General features: G+C 35.6%; 1 protein-coding gene across 1 annotated transcript in view; it reads left to right on the top strand.

The window, feature by feature from the left end:
• The window catches only part of LRRCC1 (leucine rich repeat and coiled-coil centrosomal protein 1), a 55,196-nt gene that overhangs the window by 18,981 nt on the left and 13,856 nt on the right, over nt 1-22,359 (top strand). Inside the window, exons 5-15 of the mRNA XM_006880509.1 lie at nt 2,041-2,218; nt 2,311-2,515; nt 7,431-7,624; nt 8,889-9,036; nt 10,131-10,279; nt 15,375-15,579; nt 16,131-16,270; nt 17,843-18,044; nt 18,578-18,763; nt 19,832-20,006; nt 21,652-21,815. Of these exons, the coding sequence (XP_006880571.1) occupies nt 2,041-2,218; nt 2,311-2,515; nt 7,431-7,624; nt 8,889-9,036; nt 10,131-10,279; nt 15,375-15,579; nt 16,131-16,270; nt 17,843-18,044; nt 18,578-18,763; nt 19,832-20,006; nt 21,652-21,815 (1,946 nt within the window). The remainder of the gene's footprint in view (nt 1-2,040; nt 2,219-2,310; nt 2,516-7,430; nt 7,625-8,888; nt 9,037-10,130; nt 10,280-15,374; nt 15,580-16,130; nt 16,271-17,842; nt 18,045-18,577; nt 18,764-19,831; nt 20,007-21,651; nt 21,816-22,359) is intronic.

The raw sequence follows: 22,359 nt of genomic DNA on the forward strand, positions 1-22,359 counted from the left end.
TTTTGCCATCCCTCAACCTTTTTGAGCATGATGTTGCTCTCTGAGGAATAGCCTCTCCTAGCAACATGACCAAAGTATGTGAGACAAAACTTTATCATCTTTGCCTCCAGGGAGCATTGTGGCTGCACCTTCATTTGGAGTCCATGGCACAGTCAGTATGCCAACACCACTGTTCAAAGGCAACAATTCTTCTTCTGTCTTCCTTATTCATTGTCCAACTTTCAGCAGCATAGCAAGTGATTGAAAAGGCCATGGCCTGAAGCAGGCATACACACCTTAATCTTCAAACTAACATCTTTGTTCCTCAATAATTTTGAGAGGTCCCTGACTGCAGACTTTCTCAGTGTAATACATCTCTCAGTTTCCTTCCTGAGTGTAATGATAATTGATCTAAGTAAGATGAAGTTGTTGACAGTTTTAATGTTTCCCCATCTATCATGATATTGTCTTTTGGTATAGTGGTGAGAATTTTTCTTTTCTTGACATTGAGATGCAGTCCATATTGACAGCTGCAGTCTGCTCTTCTGCAGCGAGCTCTTCAAGTCTTCCTCACTTTCAGTGAGTAAGGTTGTATCATCAGCAATAACAAATGTTGGTACATCATGAACCTTCCTCCAATTCTGATAACGCATTCTTCTTCTTAGAGACCAGCTTCTTGAATAATTTGCTCCGCATACAGATTGAATAGGTATGGAGCAAGGATACAATACTGACAAACACCTTTCTTAATTAAACCATGCAGTGTTCACTTGTTCCATTTGCCCAGTAGCCTCTTGGTCTCGGTATCTGGTACTTAGGTTTTTGAAGTAGACATGATGATTTGAGATTCTTCACCTTTCTAAATAATAACTTTGGTGCTGTAAAATATCCTCTCAGTTGTGCTCCACAAATTTTAGTATGCTTTATTTTCATTTTATTAAATGTGTTTGTTTCATAAAGGTTTCTCTTGATATTTCTTGTTTTACCTGTGTATAATATATTTAAAAGTTGTTATTATTCCAAAATCTCTGTAAGCGTTCATGAAAATTAATTTTAAAAACATTTTAATAAATTATTTAAACTTTTCAACAACAAAAAAGTTGTTATTATGTACTGTCAGGTTGAAATTGACAAATAACTGACCTTCCAGTAGGTTTTCAAAGGCAGGAGATTGCACCCCTTTCTCCCACAAAGCATCTGGTGGATTTGAGCTTTGTTCCTTTGGGGTGGCAGTGCAGCTCCTTATCACGAGGCCACCAATTGCTTGTTAATTACTGTCAAGTTAGCCTTAATACATAACGTCCCTTTATACAAAAGATGAAACACTTGCTGGTCTTTTACTGTCCTCACAGTCATTACTGTTTGAGCCCATTTTGCAGTCACTGTGTTAGGCCATCTTGAGGGTCTTTTTTTTTCTTTTTCTTTTTCTGACTGTCTGCCAAGCAAGTTTGTCGTTTCCCAGAGACTGGTCCCTCTTAATAACATGTCCAAATTATATGAGACAAAGTCTTTGCCATTCACGCTTCTAAGAAACATTCTAAGAAACTTTTAAAGATAAATTTGTTCATTCTTCTGCAGTTAATAGTACAGTTAGGATTCTTTGTCAGCATAATTCAAAGACTTCTGGTCTTCTCCAGTTTACGTATGCACGGCAGAAATTGAAAATACCAAGGTTTGGGTCAGTTGCACCTTGATATCTTTGTGTCTGAAACACTTAAAAGAGCATTTGTAGCAGATTGCCCAGTGTGGTAGTTTATTTCTCAACTGCTGCTTCCATGGACTTTGATTATACATTCAAGTAAAATTAAATCCTTGATAGCTTGAAATGGGGTCAATTAAGAGAGATTCTGGGAGGAGTTTGAAAGTGCTTTGTTTATTTTGTGTTTAGTGACTATTTCCTGGAGAAGGAATAAGTGGCTTTTCTTACAAGTGTATTAATTGTATTCTGGGACTCAGTTTATCATCCAGATGATGACATTTGCTCACTAATTAAATGTTCTAGAAATAATTCATTCCTTTTTTTAATGTTTGACTTTCCATTTTGACTGATTTGTTTCCAAGGGTACAGAGCAATCATTCTGCAGACTTTGCCACAGCTTAGAATCCTGGATTGTAAGAACATATTTGGTGAACCAGTTGATTTGTCAGAAATAAATTTATCCCACTTACAGTGTTTAGAAGGTCTCTTGGATAATTTAGTTTCTTCTGATTGTCCCCTCGTAAGTGAAGAAGAGGTACGGTTTTTTTTTTTTACCCAATTCAAAAATTGTGTTCATCTTTTAATTAATAAATGTACATGAAAAGGCTTTTGGTTTCTGTGTTGCAGACCAGAGATAGTACGCCGGTGGTAATGCCAAACATCGATCAACAAGTACCTGTGGATCAGTTTACATGTACACCAACAGACACTGTCTTGACGTCCATTGATTCAGTGTGTCCATCTTCTGAGCCAGAGAAAATTAATCATGAAAACGATTTTCAAAATGAGATAAAACTTCTGAAAATAGAGGATCAAATTTCTCAGCTTCTCAATGATGTAACTACTTTTTTCTACTTTTTAAAAAAGTCCACAGAAGAAAAATTTTTTTCATAGAAGAAGAATTTTTAAGAAAATGCAAAATTGTTTATGTACAAGCTGACCAACTAGAAAGAATTTCTGTCTAGCATATGAGTTAATGTGTTTTCTTAAATCCTGTTATAGTCATAGTGTAAATAAATATTTTTACAATTTTAATAACCACTTGTTTATTATTCTTATTACTATTATAATACTTGGAAGGAGATTTTTTTAAGTTTTGTGCTACATAAACATTTGATGCTAAATCTGTTTTCAGATAAATTATTATTCCTTGGAATAAAATAAAGAAATAGAAGGAATGGCAATGTTTATGTGCCTTTGGAACAGTTTTGATTCCTACTGCCGAACTGATCTGTAAAAGCTGAGAGTCCCCCTGTGCTTCTCAGGAGTTTCCTTCTAAGTACACTTGTACCTCATTTATCAGTTACCCCATTGTCTTCTTTCATATCTTCATTAGGTCATTTCTCTGCCTTATTACGTGATCCTTTCTATAGTCATCCTATGTCATGATTCCCTCTATGAAGATCTGGTTAGCATTTAGTAATAATTTTCTCCAATCTTGTTAAGACAATTTTCAGACTTAGACGGTGAAATTTTCTCAAAACCATTATATGCACCACTTATGCCATTAACACTGTGCTACTTTTATTTCATCATTTATCAATCTACCAGATTATCTTAGTTTATGACAATTTCAGGATAAATTACATACATCAGTATACTTCTCCATAAAGACTTAACCATACAAATTATTATGTTGTTATTAACTAGATTTGTGTTTTTTACTTTTAATTTGTGAAAGTGACTTTGTATTTACCACTCTGTTGTTTCTGTTTTGTCTTGTTTATTTCTCTTCCTTTCCTGCCTTCTATTGATTATTTTTGTAGAATTTAATTTTAATCTACATATTGGTATTTTAACAATATTTTCAATAACTTTATGCATTACAAAGAAATATTAAAGTCATTGTTTATCTGAACCTTAATCTTATACCATACTTTTTATTTTTCCATAGATTTCTAGTTTCCGACTGGTATTACTTTCCTTCAACTGGAGCTAGTAGCCAGAATTTCCTTTAGTAAATCTTGTAGTACATGTCTCCCAAAAACATTGTATTTATATGAAGGATTCTTGAAGATTATTTCACTGCATTTAGAGTTCTCGATGGATAATTTCTTTCTTTTAATACTAACTCCTGGTCTTGATTTGAATGCAAAGTTGGCATTAATTCAGATGTTTTTTCTATCTGGTTTAAACATTTTTATCTTTGGTTTTCAGCAGTTTGGCTGTATTGACCTAAGTAAAGCTTGGGGGTTTTTGTTGGGGTTTTTTGGTTGGTTTGTTTGTTTTTTTTAATTTCTTGTTTGTCCTACTTGGGATCTCATTAAGCTTCTTGAATCTGTGAATTTATGTCTTCCCCACATTTGGGAAATTTGGATCTATGGTTTCTCCTGTTATTTCTTCTGTCTCATTTTCTCTTCTTCAGAAACTAATTGTAGATATGGTAGACCTTTAGATATTAGCCCACAATTTCCTGAGTATCTCTTCATTTTTATAACATTTGTTCTGTATTCTCCATGTTGAATAATTTCCATTTGAACTGTGTTCAAGTTAACTTCCTATTTTATCACCTCATTTCTGCCCAAACTAGTTATTTTTACTTCTAGCATTGTAATTTACTGTCGCTGCTGTTGTTTGTCATCGAGTGGCAACCAACTCGTAGCTGACCCTTTCTGGGTTTACAGAGGAACAGATTTAAGGCATTGAACACCAGTGGTTGAGGACCAGAGGAACTGGGTCAGGACCTCAAAGATATCATTCATGAAAAGAACAAAAGGTCATTACAAAGAAGGAGGAGAAAGGAAAAACCAAAATGGCTGTCAGAAGAGATTGAAAATTGCATTAGTGTCGCGAAGTCAAAACAAGAGGAAGAGATGCTGAATTAAAGAGCTTAAAAGAAGATTTCAGAGGGCAGCTTGTGAAGACAAAGCAAAATATTATAACAAAATGTGTAGAGAGCTGGAGGCAGAGAATAGGGAAGATTTTACTCAGCATTTCTCAAGTTGAAAGAATTAAAAAACATATTCAAGCCTTGAGTTGTAATACAGAGAGATGCTATGTACACAATCTTGAATGATCCAGGAAGCATCAAAAGAAGATGGAGGAAAAAAAGACACTCTACCCAAAATAATTAATTGACATTGAAAAATTTAAGGATGTATGTATATAAACAAGAGCCAGTGATAATGAAGGATGAAGTTGAAGCTGCACTGAAGACATTAGCAAAAAAATAAGGCTCTGGGAATTGATGGAATACTAGTTCATATATTTCAGCTAACAAATACAACTATGGATGTGCTCACCAATTTGTGCTAGGAAATTTGGAAGACAGCTAGCAGGCCAACTGACTGAAAGAGAGCCATATTATCCCCATTCTCAAAAAAGGTAATCCAACAGAATGCAGAAGTTATCAAATAATATCATTAATATCTCATGCAAGCAAAATGTTTTTGAAGATCATTCAAAAATGGTTAGTGCATTACATTGATAGGGAACTACCAGAAGTTCAGGCTGGCACTAGAAGAGGCCATGGTCTCAGGGATAGCATTACAGATGTCAGATGGACCCTGGCTGAAGGCAATGAAGACCAATAGAATGTCTATTTGTGTTTTTATATACTATATAAAAGCACTTAACTATGTGGATCATAACAAATTATGGCTAACATTGAGAAGAATGGGAATCCCAATACACTGAAATTGTGCTAATTACTAAATCTATACCTAGACCAAGAAGGTACTGTCCAAACAAAGCAAGGGAACAGTACATGGTTTAAAATTAAGAAAGATGTGCATCAGAGTTTTATCCTTTCTCCATACCTATTCAGTTTGTATACTAAGCAAATAATTTGAGAAGCCAGACTCTGAGGAAGAAGGTGGTATTAGAATTGGAGGAAGACGCATTAACAACAACCTGCATTAGGCAAATGATGCAACTTTGCTTGCTGACAATGAAGATATGAAACACTTGCTGCACAAGATCAAAGACTTTATCTTCCAGTATGGATTACATCTCAATATCAAGAAAACAAAGGTCTTTACCACAGGACCAATATAATCAATATTATGATAGATGGAGAAAGCATTGAAGTTATCAATGATTTCATCTTTCTTGGATCACCAATTAGCATCGTTGGTACTAGCAGTTAGGAAATCAGGAGACATATTGCATTGGGCAAGTCTGCTGTCAGAGACATGTACAGAAAGTTAAAGAGCAGTGATGTCAGTTTGAAGACAACGGTGCATCTAGTTCAGGCTATGATCTTCTCCATCACCTGCTCTGAATCAGAGAGCTGGACAGTGAATAAGAGTGACAGAAAAATATTGGTGTCTGTGGTGTACTGAGTATCCCATGGACTACCAAAAGAACAAACATGTGTCTTAGAGAAAATGCAGCCAGAGTGCTTCTTAGAGCCTAAGATAGCAAAAGTTTGTATTTTCTACTTCAGACATGTAGCTAGATGACACTGTTCATAGAAGAGAAACATCATGCTTGAAAAGATGGGAGGTCAGTGAAAAATAAGAAGAGCCCCAATAAGATAGATTGCCACAGTGACTTCAGCAGTGGGCTTGAGTGTTTCAGAAATTATGAGGATGGCAACAGAATAGGGCAGGCTTCAGGTGGGCTGTTCATAGGGTCATTATCAGTTGTGTACGACTTCATTTCCCCTAACAACAAAAACAAGTTTGTATGGGAGGTGATTGCCCATCTATCCCCCGAGGAGCATCTGGTGGATTTGAACTGCATGTCTTTGGGATTGCAGCTCATCTTCTTACCCCTAGATCACCAGAGCTCCCAAGATTCTATTAACAGTTTCTATTTCTATATCTTTCATTTCTTTGCTGAATTTTCTGTTACCTTTTATATACGAAACATTTTTCTTTATTGACCATAACTAAAACCAAACCCAATGCTGTCAAGTTGCTTAAACTCATTGTGACCCTATAAGACCGAGTCGAACCTGCCCCAAAGGTTTCCAAGTATGTAAATCTTTACAGAAGCATTCTGCTTCATCATTTCCCATACAGCAGTGATGTATTTGGGCCACCAACCCTTAAGTCAGCTGTCGAGCACTTTACCCACTGTGTAATCTAGTACAGTATGACTGTATTAAAGCTCTCCACTTATTTCACCACTTACTGGAGCCCTACTGAATTTGGTTTCTAGTGATTGCCTTTTCTCTTAGAAAGGGGACTTATCTTCTTGATTCTTCATTTGGTCAGAAATTGTAGATTGTATCCTGAACATTTTAAATGTTATGTTGTAGAGAATTGGAGTTTTAAGAGTCAGAATGTCTATTTTAGTAAGCATTTAACTTGATTTGTCTCAAACTGTACATTTGTCTCATAGGCAGCACTGCAAATCTCAGTTCTTTTCTATCGTCTAGTGGACTAACTGCTCTCTCCCTGAGGCTCCCTGCATAATACCGATTATAATAGTCCCTCAGGTTAAAAACCATAAAAACAAAAATAACACCCAATTCTGGCCCATTTTTTTCCCAGTGACAACTTTCTCCTACAATAAGCCTCATTGCGCTTATACATTAGGGCCTTCAGATGGCTCTGATTTGGTCAGGTTTGTATTTTTCCAGCCTTTTAATTTATTCTCTGTGATATGGTCAACCTGGTAAAGAGCTTACTTGTTCATACCAGAAGCTGAATTCTCCTGTCTTCATTTTGAACATCAAGTTCTAGAACTCTTTAATCTTGTAATAGATCATGATATTTCAGAAAATAGACATTTTTAAACTTTTCTTAATATTGAAATGAGCTTTTTAACAAACTTTATGCTTCTGTTTTGTTTTTCATTCTAGACATCAAAGTCTTTAACAGATAATGTTCCTGAGAAAGACTTTAGACCAAAAAGAGACACTGATGTGACATCTGAAAGTGACTGTGGAAACAGAAAAGAAATCAACAGAAAAATTTCTCGAAGATCAAAAATCCCATGTTATTCTAAAACTACTCAAACTATTAAGCACCACAATAAAAATGGCTCTTTTGTAAGGTATCTGACGTGGTTTTAGAAGTTCAAATAAGGCAAACTGTCAGAAGTTAATAGTACAATGTCTTCCTAAAAGTTAACTCATGACAATACATGTTGTTGTTGCTGTTATGTGCTGTTGAGTCGCCTGCGACTCATAATAACCCTATGTACAACAGCCCTAAACACTGCTCTATCCTGTGCCAATCTCACTGTCTCTGACACACCTACCCTTATTTCCCCAGTGACAGAATCAATTTATCTCATCAAGGATCTTCCTCTCCTGTGCTGTCTGTCCCTCACCTTCCCAAGAATAACATCCCTCTCCAAGGACTAGTTTCTCCTTGCAACATGCCCAAAGTATGTCAGATAAAGAAGCTTCAGAATCCTTGCCTCCAAGGAACAGCCTGGTTTCACTCTTTCTAGGAAGAAACTGTTCTTTTAGCAGTCCATGGTACATTCAATACTCTTCTCTGGCACCACAGCTCACAGGCATCGATTCTCCTTTTATCATCCCTACGCATTATCCAGCTCTCTGATTCATAGCAAATGATTACAAAGATCATGGCTTGTATCAGGTGCACCTTAGTCTACAGATTGATCTTTGAAGATCATTGATCTTCAGTACTTTAGAGAGATCTCTGACAGCAGACTTTACTTAAGATAAAAGATTTTACTTTTCATTTTCCTGGTTCTTAGTCAGTACATTTATATAAATTCATTTGAGAAGATCCATCTCTCTGTGGTAAAATTATAGTACCTAAGCTCTGCAAGGAGGGACTAGTCCTTGGAGAGAGACATCATTCTAGGAAGGGCGGAAGGACAGCGAAAGAGAGGAAGACCATCAATGAGATGTACTGTATAGCATATCTACTGTATGTTGTCAGTTTCAGAATATTTACCTGTTTTTAAAACTTGAGGATCTTATTCATCAGCTAACAAAGTAATTATTATAAAATTCTTAATTTTTAAGTCACCATTTTTTTGTTTTGTTTTGAGTACTCTTAAAAATGTTATTCAAGGGGAGCTCTGGTGGCCTAGTGGCAAGGAGCTGCAACTACAATCCCAGAGGCACACGGTTCGAATCCACCAGATGCTCTGCCGAGAAAAGGAGGGACAATCTCCTCCTGTACCAGTCAGATCTGATTTGACGGTACACACACACACACACAAAAAAAATATAAAATAAAAAAAAATAATTAAAAAAATGTTATTCAATCCAATTACAAATGTCAATGTTAGAGAAAGGTTCTATAAATACTCTTCTTTCCTGTTTTATCCTTTGCAGTTGTAATCGTAAAATAAAACCACCGTACTTTAAAGACTTATATATAAGAGCATCATTCGTGAATTCTAATACAGTAACAGAACCGGAAGAACAAAAGACTGAAATAATTAAAATGGACAAAAGTAGCTCAGAAGACACCACTTATCGGGTATGAATTAGGAGGTTGGAAAAATATACTATGAACAGTCTTGGTTTTAAATTTGGAATTAATCCCAGAGAAATTATACATGTTTCAGTAATGAAAAAAAATACCCATAATTTTACTGGAATGGAATTCCTCTCAGATCTACACTTTGTACTGTGTTACTATTTTCTATAATTTTTGAAAGAATTAAACTTTCATTTATTCTCTTTGCTTAGGTACACAATATTTGAGAGCTATTTAAAATCATGTTATATGGATTTTTCTCTAAGATTAGCTCTCTTTTAAATAATAAACAGAAATTAAATACAGAAAACCTTTAGATTTCATTTTTTTATAGTGAAAGAAAAGAAAAATTTATATGAATGAAAGGCTTATTTTTGTAATGGGATGTTGAGTAACTTATTAGTCTTGCTTTTTTTATCTTTTCTCGTTTGATGAGGGGATAAAAGATGATGCTCAATAAAACCTGGAGTCTGTTTTGCCTTTAAAGGTATATATTGGTAACTTTTCAAATTCTTATTTATTAAAGTTGCAGTACTTAACTTTTGGGGACCCCAGAACACTTTAAACTTTTAAGGAACTCTATAGATCTCCTCCACAGTTTCACATAAACAAATTTGTATATAATTTCAAGGGTTTTTTAGACTTTAAAAATCTTCAGTTTTATTTTAGCAGTTCTCATTTTGTGGTAAGTCTTAATGCAAGTTTCTTTGTTATGTTGTGTTTTTTATTAATTTGCCCACATTTTACTTGTTCAAGTACTAGTTATATTTTTGAGTTATAATGTTTTCTACTTTTATGTAATAGAACTTCTTTTTAAAATATTCACACTTTGTATGCTTATTGGCTACGTCCATTCTCAAATATGGAAACTTAAACAGGAGAAATGATTGTTATGACAACAATATTAATAGCAGCTAACCATGTATTGAATGATTATTATGTGCTGGATACTGTTTTATGTTTTCCTTGCATTCATTTAAAACGTAACAATAGCCTTTTGAAATACTAATTCTTTCTATATTATAAATGAGAAAATGGAGGGATTTGAAAATCTAACTTTTGTCAGTTCACACAGCAGTGTTGTTTTCTTTCAGTGCCTTGTTGAACAGCTAGACCAAGAGCGAGAGAGGAGATGGAAAGCTCAACAAACAGAAAAGAAACTTATTGATTATATTAGTGAACTGCATAAGCATGCAAAAGAAAATAAAGATGTTCATAGCCTGGCTCTTCTTACTACAGACAGGTAAGGAGAAACTATGTTTCAGCACAAAGATTACAGATTACTGACCCTAGAACTAAAAGTTTAAGCTTGCCTTAGTGAAATTAACTGTAGTGTGATCAGATACAATATACAGGGTTCTGGTTTGATTTAAATTAAGTTTATTAAGAGAGTTAATGCTTCATTGTTGTTGTTGTTGTTGTTATGTGCAGTCAAGTCACTTGCGACTCATTGTGACCCTAAGTACAACAGCCCTATCCTGTGCCAACTCTACTGTCTCTGACACACCTACCCCCATTACCCTAGTCGCTGAATCAGTCCATCTCATCAGTTTCCTTCCTCTCTTTGTCCATCCCTTTATCCTTCTAAGCATGTCCCTCTCCAAGGTCGGGACCCTCTTTGCAACATGCCCAAAGTATGTCTTACAAAGCCTCAGAATCTTGCCTCTAAGGAGGATCCTGGCTTCACTCTCTCTAGAATGATCCTGTTTGTTCTCCTGGCAGTCCATGGTATATATAACACTCTTCTCCAGTACCATAGCTTAAAGGCATTGATTCTCTTTCTATCATACCATGTTATTGTCCAGCTCTCTGACACATAGCAAGCAATTGCAAAGACTGTGGCTTGGATCAGACACACCTTAGTCTCCAGACTGACATCATTGCTCTTCAGTACTTTGGAGAAGTCTCTGACAGGCAACTTCCCCAATGCCATTTGTCTCTTGATTTCCTGGATACTGGTGCCAAGAGTGTTGACTGTGGAGCCAAGCAAACTAAAGCTGTTAACAATCTCAATCTCTACACCATCTGTCCTAATGCTGCCAATCAGCCTAGTGGTGAGAATCTTTGCTTTCTTGATGTTGAGCTTCAGTCCACATCGAAGGCTGCAGTAGTCCTTGACCTTCTGCAGCAAGCGCTTCAGGTCCTCAGTTTCAGCAGGGTTATGTCATCTGCATTACTCAAGTTGTTGATGTATCTTCCTCCAGTCCTTTTACCAAATTCCTCCTCATAGAACCCAGTCTCCTGGATGATCTGTTCTGCATCTAGATTGAAAAAATATGGAGACAGACTACATCCCTGGTGTATACCCTTTCTGATTTTGAGCCCTGCAGTGTCTGCTTGCTCTGTTCTGATGATTGCCTCCTGGTCCAAGAATAGGTTTCGCATAAGCAAATGTTCTGCAATTCCCATTCTTCTCAGAGTCAGCCACAGTTTATTGTGATCATTAGCTTTTTATATAAGCTAAGGATTCAGATTATATTTATTTGAGCTCTCAGAGTACTTGCTTTCAAATGGGAGATGTCAGAAATACGAACAATATAGATATTATGAGAATCTGGAACAAAAGTTGATCAGTTTTTATAGCTGCCAAAGGTAGGAATCTATTTGTCATGTCACATAGCCAGTTAGTGTTGCTGTATGTTTTATTCTGTTTCTTAAAGTATTTCAAACATATCTCCTCAGTATGCCAAAACTGTTAACTTTACTCTTTTTATCTTTTTTTTATAGCCTCTATCTCTTGCTGGTAGGGGAAAGATTGGCAATTTACAATCTTAGAAACCCACTGAAGGATCACTTATAGTTGATCTCTTGCTTGGATGATTACTCTGTTCTCCTTGTCTGTAGCTTTTCTGCCCCATCTTCCACATAATCCACAGAATAAAACCCAAAACTCTTCTAGATCACATACCATTATGGGGTTGAGAGAGAAGACTTCTTTGGAAATGACTCTTCAAGAATAGGAGAGCTAATGAGGACATGAATTGGAAGTGACTATATTATATATATTTATAGATTATAAAATTCCTTCAAATATGGTTTAGAAATTTTAAGAGACACACTTTATAGTGGTTCTGTCTTTGCTATTCAGGACCCTCTATTCAACCACTAAGCTTAAATTGCATTATAAACTGTCTTTTTGCCTATATTTGATCAGGAAGAGGGCTTCATATCCAAGCTGGTTAACTCATGATGCCTTAGGCAAAGAGGTCAGTTCATGCAGTGTGGAAAGCCTTTCTATGCTAATTGTGCTAATTAGAGCCTTAACAGAATTTTAGCTCAGCAGCACTTTTCCCCCACCCTACATGCATATAAACACTTTCCTTCACTCACATTCTAAAAACAAACCCCTGCAGCCAGAAAAACTGAAGCCATCATACAGAAAACTAGAAATGAAAAGTCCTAATTATGCTCATGCCCTCAGAATGGTGCTTGTGGTGTTAACCTAAAAGTTGGTTGTTTTAGCCTTTGCTGTTAGCACTGTCTGGTCCCCAGCTACCTTAACTGCAGACAAATAGTCTTACAAATCAGCAGCAGCTGTGGGACTAGTATAAGAGAAAGAGTGCTTCCCACACTGGGCAGCAAGACTAGAGGACAGCAAGACTTATGGTGGCAAAACTTGAGGGAAACTGAAGCAAGACCCTGGTAAGAATGAGACCCTGGTGGTAGAGATTGTGGCATGGCTGTGGAGAAACTGTGGTGAGGTTTAAGCAAAGGAGTGCTGAGAAAATGACCATAGTTAAAGGTTTTTGCTGTTCTTGCTGGATGCTTAAAGGAGAAACTAACTTACAACTGCTCTGAGGCAAACCTTGCTGGATGATTTGGATTTGACTGCTGAACTGAAACCAGACCCTGGACTAATTTAGGAATTATGACTTGGAACTTGGGCTAAAATCTGGATTTGTATTGGGATAATCTTTGTCTCCTCCACTCTCCAACTTACTTCCCTGATAAACCCCATTCTCAGTACCACGACAGTGAGACTGTGAGTCAACAAACAAGTCCTTGCTGTTGTTGTGGCACCCTAGGGCTGGGTTACAGGCTCTTCATCAGCTTTCTGTGCTGAGGTGGTGAAGAGCTGTGTTATTCTCATTCCCTCTCTCTGTGATTGACACTCATGACCTTGTACCTCTGTGTCACGTTTTCTCCTCTTTAGACAGTGCTACCCCATCCAGACAGTTTCATGAATTTGGAAGCAGGAGTGGCATCCACTTCCTAAACAACATGCCTCTGGAAACTCTATGAACTTTTATAAATAACAATAATTATAGAAAGTCTACAGGCCTTTTGTCCATAGAGTCACTATGAGTCATGCTCGACTTGACTGCAGTCAACAAGGATTTTTCAGGCTTGTTATTTTGAGGCAAACATTAAATATATCCTAGATTTCCAACTTTTCTGAGCTGCTATACCAACCATAATCTTTCTTCCTCACACCACTGTCTTACACTCTCCTTTCAGCTATGTCACAATGGGGAACTGTTCCTGTCAATAGCATCAACAACACAACCAGTATGCATGAGGTCACACATGTCTGCCATGTTCCTGTACCTCTTTCTACTCATCTTAACACTAATCTCACTGTTTTGCTGGGTCTAAAATCTGATAAGATAGCTCATCACCCTGAACCATGTTGGGGAGGTCAAAAGGTTATAATGAGGATGAGTAGCAGAATAGAGTCAGGATAGCTTCTGTAATGTGCGCCCAGGCACCTCAGCCTTGAGACTCATGGCTTTAGAACAGTGTCACAAAGTTTTCAGTCCTGACAATATTGGCTCTCCCTCACCCCTGAATTGTCCAACAAACTTGGGCAAAGACTCTTAGTTTATCTCTGATTCTGTCTGTTGAGAAGTAGCAGCCAGCTCCATCTCTGGTCCTCTGCTTTGGCTATGGTCATGTCAAGTCTCTCTGGTCTTCTGCTTTGGCTATGGCTGCTGCTGCCATAGGTGTAACTGGTGCATCACCTGGTCCTGAAGGGTGTCCTCCATTCTCTTGCTACTTCTCTTCTTCGCTGGTGAGAAAGGTCCAGTTTGCTACTGGAGCTGCTCAGTTTATTGGCAAGACTAGCCAAAAATCTCTTGTGGATCAGTGATATTGGGCAATCTCCTTGTGAAATGGTGAGAAAGCCAATCCTCTTGCAGATAGGCTAACACACCCTATTCGCATATTCCTGCCCATCCACATAGTCAAGTCAGATTCAATGGCTAAAAAAGTTATATTGAAAAATTAATTCCACAATTATTGTATGACTGAAAACAGAATGCAGCTTTGAAATAACAGGATACAGCTCACTAGATAAAGTTTGCCAACCAGAGATAGTCCTGGGAGCAGAGACACTCCAAGTCTTTATACTCCTAGTTCTTTCTGGAAAACTGCAGACAGTTCTCTATTGTTCAGGCTCTTTCTGCTGCTAGACCTCTTCCAGGACTCTCAAAGCTGGTTTTGCTGTTAGGCACCTTTTGGGCCTTCTTGCCATCTTTGATTTTACAGGCCTTCACCTTATTATCACAGCTCTTTTAGGAGATTCCTCCGTCAGGAACCCACAGTCCAAAACACTTTTTTTCCAAGTTTTTCTTGGATTTTACATTCTCTCTTTCTTCTACAAACTTTTGTGGGATTGGCAGCTATCAAATTCAGATTGTGCCCACCCACCCTACCCGCCAACTCCTAGCAGAACTACAAAGGGAGCAAGCAGTCTCCTTTTGCAGTCCTGTGGTTTGACAGAACACTTTTCCATCTCGTAAACCAACCAGTTCCTGCAAATTGAGTGAAGGAGACCAGTCACAAGGCCAGCTACACTCCAGGACCAGAAAGGCTATAGGAATTGCATTGCACTGTATTGTCCTTTTCTAAATTTCTGTGTGATCCAGTAACTTCTTCTTTTTCACTTTAGCTAGTTAAATCTTTTTTATTGAAATCACAGATGTCAATGCAAAACTAGGCTCAATACTCATCAAAATTGACTTCAAGATAGTTACTCATTTAGCACTAGTGTCACATGGCTTTATAAAGGTATCTCTGTCTGTTCCCTCCCCTCTATAATGAATTTCTTGAAAGCAGAAACTATATCTTATTTATTGTTTTCAAGTCCATACTTAGTACAATAACTGAAACAAATTAGATATTTAGTAAAGTTTTAAAGGTCATGTTAGATAAAATTTCATTAATTTATGTAGACTTTTGGCACCAAAATTAATTTCAGTGATGGGGGAAATTGTTTTCCAACAATTTTTTACTTGGAATTTGAAATACACTTCAAACATTTCATCATTTTTAAAGTAAAATTTATATTATTTATGTCTGATAAATCTTCATAAAGCTACATTTGATTTCTACTTTAGGCTAAAGGAAATTATTTTTAAAGAGAGAAATTCCAAAGTACAACTTGAAGTTATGGTTCACACCCTCCAGAGTGAAATTAAAAAACTAACTATTGAATTACTTAAAGCAAGAGATCAACAAGAGGGCCACATTAGAGACTTAAGAACCCTGGAAAAAGCACTAGAGAAATTGGAAAGGCAAAAACTTTATCAGCAAGCAGCACAGGTATTTCTATTTTAATGCCATATGGGTTAACACAAATTTATATTTTCTATCTTGGCATAAATTATACCATCATAGTAAACCTAAAGGATGCTAAGAAGACCGAGTAATGGTGGGCATAGCCCAATGGTAATTGATTTTATAAAACACACTGTATGGGAATGATTGTATAAAACATAGTGAAGGCAAGTGTGTCAGAGGGTGCATTTTAAAAAAAGAGTTGAACTTGTTGGATAAAACTACTGGTGTTTGAGTGTTCATAGAAATGGCTGTTTTCAGAGAGAGCTAGTTTAAATGTCTCTTTAGAGTACTCTAAATTATTTCCTGCTTTTGGAGTGAAATTTTTACTAGGTACTTCTCATATAGGTAAGCAGCAGTTAATAGTACATTTAATGGCTATAAAGTTATGGGTTTATGTGGCATTAATTTGTTAAACTTTAAAAAGCAATAGTCACTAGTTGGAGTCATTAGTAGAGGGCACCTTTCTTTTGATAATTGCTATTTAAAAGAAGCACTAAGGATTTAAAAAAAAACTTTATGTGTATTTTACTCAGAGAAGACTTATTCAAGAAGTAGAGCTCAAAACTTCAGCTGCTAATCGAGAAATAAACTTACTCAGAGCTTCACTTCATCAAGAAAAGGAAAAAATGCAACAGCTTCATGAACTTTTTGCATTGAAAGAACAAGAACATAGGTAAATTAAATATATCAGAAAAAATAGTGATATTTATAAATATAGACCAGAATACTAGGATTTTTTCCCCCCTCTGCAACCTAAAAATCTATTGTGGTTAAGTCTCACAGAATTAGCTCATGGGAAATAGTTATGTGTACATCAGAATCCTCCCTAGAGCAAGAACTAGTAGCCTAAAGATAAATGATAAATAGATAAACTTGTCAGTTTTGTTTTCAATCTTTTGATTTGGTGAAACTTACTTTCCCTGTCTCCAGACCCAACCAAAAAGTGATTATTGAATTTAGAAAAAAAAAAAATCACTTTAAATGATTTCTGCATAAGTATTTGTTAAATTGACCATTTTTTTTCCCCATCCCTATGAAACAAAGGTTAAAGTCCTTCTGTAAAGGGCCAAACAATAAATATTTTAGGTTTTTGAAGGCCATACTTAAATCTTCAGTTATTAAACAACAACTGAACTGACTCATAACTGACCTTCTGGTGGGTTTTCAGAGGCAGTGTGTTTAATTGCATGGGAGAAAAATGCCCATCCTTCTGCCACAGAGCAGTTTTTGGCCCCAGACGGCCTTTGAGATTGCAGTGTAGCTTCTTGCCCCTAGGCCACTAGAGCTCCCTATCTTCTACTCTAGAATAAAAACGGCTACAGATGATATTTAAACAGATAAGTGTGGCTGTCTGTGTTCTAGTGAAAATTTAATGGTATGGGCATGCGGGGAACCAGTAAGGTAGGTTTGTCCCACATGCTAAACCTACATGGGTTTATTGACCTGTTCTCTTTAGAGTGCACAGTAATTTGAACAGTTTATGTTAATTACTACTTACTGCTTAATCAGATGTTGAATCATGTCATTGCTATGGGTGGATCGTATTTGTTTTCAGACTTGTTTTGTACTTACATAAGTTACACTTTCAGCTTATAAATTTAATTTTAATGCTTTGGGAAAGTCTCTTTCATAGTACATATGAGTGAGACAATCATTAAGAGGGATATAATCACTAAGACTTAGGATTTTGTACTTAGTGTGCTTTGCAAGTGTCTTAATTTCCATTTTAAAGAAACGAAACTGAAAATAATAAATTCTGTATTAGTGGTTTGAGCTATGGAAAACTCCTAAGAAGGAACACACATTTAATAGAAAACACTGGCCTTATATCAAAGGTTGGTAAATAATTTCATACTTTAACTGACTTTTTTATTAACCAAACACCAGTTAAAATGATTGATTATTAAAGACACTCAGCCAAAGAAAGTGATGAAATGAAGCAAGACAACTTTGGCAAATAAATCTAAAAAAATTCAGAAGCCATAGAGTGATTCTGAACTGTTTTGGTGAAGCTGAGATTTGACATCCTCCATTTATCCCCATCAACATTGAATGCACAGTCAAATAGAACTTTCTTGTTCTACGTTTATCCTTTGCTTCAGTTTTTGTGTTTAAAAGTGAAGAGCTGATCTTAAATTCAGAATAGGGAATCCAAAATAATTAAGATCTTTAAAGACCACTAAAATTTTTCATTTCAGGTGACAGCATCCTGTGATTTTTTTGGTTGGTTTGTTTCTTATTCCAGGAAAGAGCTTGAAACAAGGGAGTTTTTTAGTGAATCGGAATTCCGCAATGCTTTAGCTAAAGAAATAGCCAAACAAGAGAGCAAACATGAACAAGATATAAAAGGATACCAAGAAAAAATTGACATGTTAATTCAGCAGTACATGGATTTAGAAGATGAATTCCGCATTGCCTTAACAGTTGAAGCAAAAAGATTTAAAGATGTAAGAATTGCCATCTGTTTATTGAAAACAGAATCAGCAAGATACCATTTGATGAGAAGACTAATTTTAAAATCCTGGCTTTTTATTTTTCTTTATTTTATTAATTTATTTTATTTATTGGCTATGTGACCTTATAGCATTACTTAGATTTTTAAAACCTTAGTGCCTTGCTTAAATAATTACTATTGCATAACTTAAGATCATAAATGATGAAGTAATGGGAGCACTGAAATAGAAAATTGAAAACTTAATGTTCCTTGCAATTACTATGGATCATGGGTTGATAGGGTAAGGCCCTATGTGCCAAATCTGACCCACTTCCTGTTTTTATAAATAAAGTTTATTGGAACATAGTCAAGCACATTTGTTTATGGCTACATTTGAATTAAGAATGGCTGGAGTCAGTCAGTTACCCATACATTTTTATACTTTTGCTGATGCTTCCAAAATGGAAAGAAATAATTTCTTTCCCAAAACAGGTATTTTCCAAATACTTAAATACATGTTATTTATAATGAAATTTTGAAATGTAGGTTAAAGATGGCTTTGAAAATATTGCAACTGAATTAGCAAAGAGCAAACATGCTCTTGTTTGGGCTCAACGGAAAGAAAATGAGTCTTCCTCTTTAATTAAAGATCTGACCTCAATGGTGAAAGAGCAAAAAACAAAGCTTGAAGAAGTGTCCAAATCAAAACAAGAAACAGCAGCAAATTTACAAGTAAGACTTTGTATTCTTCTAGATCCTTTTTAACTTTTTATGTCATTTTCTCCAAATGTCTTAGGATTTTAAGAGCACATAAAATTAACTTTTAAATGATAACTAGTTAATATATATCATTATATCTGTGAACAAATTTAACAAGTAAACCTATTGCTTTACAGTACTGATCACACTAAAATAGTTCTTAAGTAAAATAATTAATTTCAAGAAACAGAAATAGATACCAGGTTTTCTAAAATAATAGAACAAAGGTTATGAAGGTAATACTCAAATGATTTAATGTTGAGAAGTAAATGTTAATTTTGTGGTAATGGGTTTTGGTTTTGGATATACTGTGCTGCTTAATTTTAAAAATAATGCCTTTATTGCTTTGTCAACATTTTTTTAAAACATTTGTTATACTGTAGCATGTTATTGTGTGCCATCGATTTGAAACTGACCCTCAAGTGAGTTTTCAAAGGCAATAATTGTACAGGAGGAGATTGTCCATTCTTCTTCTGCAAAATAGTTGATGGTTTTGAACTGTGTGCCTTTGGGATTGCAGTGCAGATTCTTAGGACTAGGCCACCAGAGTTGCTTTGTGACCATTTTTTACATTAGCATTACTGCATCAGATAACATCCTTTCTGAAAAAGACATTTACACTATTGATACAAATGCTTGATAAGAAATATGGAGTTCTTTCACGGTATTGGCATAAGATTTCAAGGGATAACCCCTTAAAGCTTGTTTGTGGTTTTGTTTTTTATTTTATTCCTTCCTTATTTAATATAATTAAAACTTTCTAGGAGGGATTGCATAACAATGAAAGAGTTTTTTTCTTTTTCTTTTCAAGGAGAAAGTGAATTGGGGGGGTAGGGAATTGGGGGAAGGGAGAAAAGTGCAACAATGAATGACTGGAAACCCTAAGTAACTTTAATTAAAATTAATAAAAAACCTTTCTGATGCATAATTTGGCAAATTTGCACTATATTTAAATAATATTATTTTCTCATGAAGTAGAACACTAGCATTTAATATAATAATTCCTATTATTTACTTTTCACTTTTGGGGGGCATATACAGAATCAAATGAACACTCTTGAACTTTTAATTGAAGATGACAAACAGAAGAGTATTCAAATAGAACTTCTCAAGCAAGAAAAAGTCCAGCTTATTTCTGAGCTAGCTGCCAAGGAATCACTAATTCATGGCTTACGGACAGAAAGGAAAGTGTGGGGACATGAGCTGGCACAACAAGGTAAAATTCTCCTTTTCAATGGAAAATAGCCTATTATCTTTATAAGCCAATAATTTTCATTATTAGAGAGTGAAGGAAGGAGGCTTACTTACGCACAGAGAAACCAAGGAAGATTTTTCTGAAGATGGCAGCTCTTGATCGGAAAGATTAAGTAAAATATTTGTCAATCGAATAGGAATGAAATCCTTCTGATAGTGGAAAGTAATTTATTATAGGAATCAAGAAGTTATGCTCCTTATTCTTCTGTAGGTTTCTTTGCACTATAATTTGACCTCTTTTCTGAATTAAGTATACCTTTACAAAACTGTAATTAAATTAATTTAAATATTTCTCATGTAGTAATTTCAAATTATTTCTTTTTCTTTAAAACTGCATTATAGAGAATTTCCTTTATTTTTTCCTTCAAGTATTTGTAACATTTACTGTATTTTGTATGCAGAAGTGTAAAATAGTATAGGAAGGAATATCATGTAAGCATCCTTCCAATTATAATAAAGCCAAGAGATTTACAGTGTTTTAAGGCATTCATATGTACTTTTAAAATTATAGATGTTGACCCTAATTTAGTATAAGCATTCTTCATTTGTCCGGTCCATATTATATGAGTTTTTGTTGCTGTGTACCACAGAGTTAAAACTGACGCAGAACTGACCCTTTGGCAGGTTTTCAGAGGCAGTTAATCACATCGAGGGAGATTGCCCATCCTTCTCCTGTGGAGCAGCTGGTGGCCTTAAACCATATGCCTTTAGGATTGCAGCACAGCTTCTTGTCACTAGGCCACCAGAGCTCCCTAGAATAGTATTTTTGTTGGTGATTGCTGTCAAGTCGAGCACGACTATAGTGACCATACGAAAAAGACCTGAAGTCTTTGTATAACTACCATTTCTCAAAGTTCATAGAGTTTCCAGAGGCATGTTGTTTAGGAAGTGGATGCCACTCCTGCTTCGAAAGAATAACAGTATAACATAACCAATTGATTATTGCCTTTTTTTGGTTTTTAATTTTATTCAGTAGTCACAAAACTTTAAAAGATTTTTATAATCTTGTATGTTTTATATCATATTATATAGTAGCATTTGTATTCTTAATTTGTTCTGCTAACTTTAGTAGCAGATCAGTTTCAATGAAGTGTGAAGTCGACAGTATCTCAAATGTTTGATCTGCTGTTTAACTCCATGATTTCCAACATCAGCAGTCTGTCCTTCATTCACTTTTCTAACTCCTCTATGTCACTTGGGTTTAGTGGTTCGCTGGAAGTTCTCCCGGAGGCTCAGACCCCTCACGTGACTGTAGATATGCAGGCCGGTTTTGCAGAGACTGACGAGGGTTGTAGACTATCAGTTGCAGTACTGCTGGAAACTGGGCCTCCCTAAAAGAGAATTCTCACCAGCTGATATACGCCTCTTGAAGGGTTGTATGCCACTTCATAATCTTCTCTCCTTAAAACGATAAATACTTTAGCACAAAATAAACAGTAAATCATTGACTAGGAGAGACATTTTAAATGATAAACCTTTGAAACCACACATATCTTTTGTTTCTTTGTTGTTTAGGTTTTGGATTTTTTAAATTGTTGTGTGTTGTTAAATTATATTTTTATAACATACAGAACATCTAAAGTCTGTTACTATTGTTTGTTTCTTAGGAGCTTCTATGGCCCAAAATTATGGAAATTTAGAGGCTAAAATTGAAAGTTTATGTAGAGAGAATGAATCTCTTCGAAAGACAAATGAACGTGATTGTGATGCTTTAAGAATTAAGAGCAAAATCATAGATGATCAAACTGAAACCATTAGAAAATTAAAAACCGTAAGTGTAAATTTTTTTTAATAGCAAAATGGCAGTTTGAAAATTAGTGGATCCAAAAAAGTATTTGTCTCAATTATTCCTAACTGTTGGAGAATTTAGGACACAATAGTATGCATTTCCTTTATACTCTTCCCTTTATTTTTCAATATGCTAAACAAGGTTCAAGTCTTTTGTTTATAGGGTCACTATGAGTTGTGCTTGTGCACCAAATAACAACATAGGAAATTTATTAATTTGAAATTAATTTTACTTTACATTTTATGGAGAATATTAAATCACCCTTTGAAATGATTTGGAAATACTTGGTGGCTAGAGGGAGCTCCGGTGGCCTGGTGGTTAGAAGTTGTGTTGCAAAGCTGCTCCACTGGAGTGTTAGATAGTCTGCACCTATGCCATTCATTACCTCCAAAAACCTGGAACATCACGTATATTTTGATTCTGACTTGGCAATCCACAACAACAACAAAGCATTAAGAATTACAAGAAAATTCACATTTCGTATGAATATTAGTATCATGAGAAAACTGACATTTTTTTTATTATT

Source organism: Elephantulus edwardii, unplaced genomic scaffold, assembly GCF_000299155.1.
Source record: "Elephantulus edwardii isolate Elephantulus edwardi_28Jun2011 unplaced genomic scaffold, EleEdw1.0 scaffold00008, whole genome shotgun sequence".
In the NCBI taxonomy this organism is placed as follows: domain Eukaryota; kingdom Metazoa; phylum Chordata; class Mammalia; order Macroscelidea; family Macroscelididae; genus Elephantulus; species Elephantulus edwardii.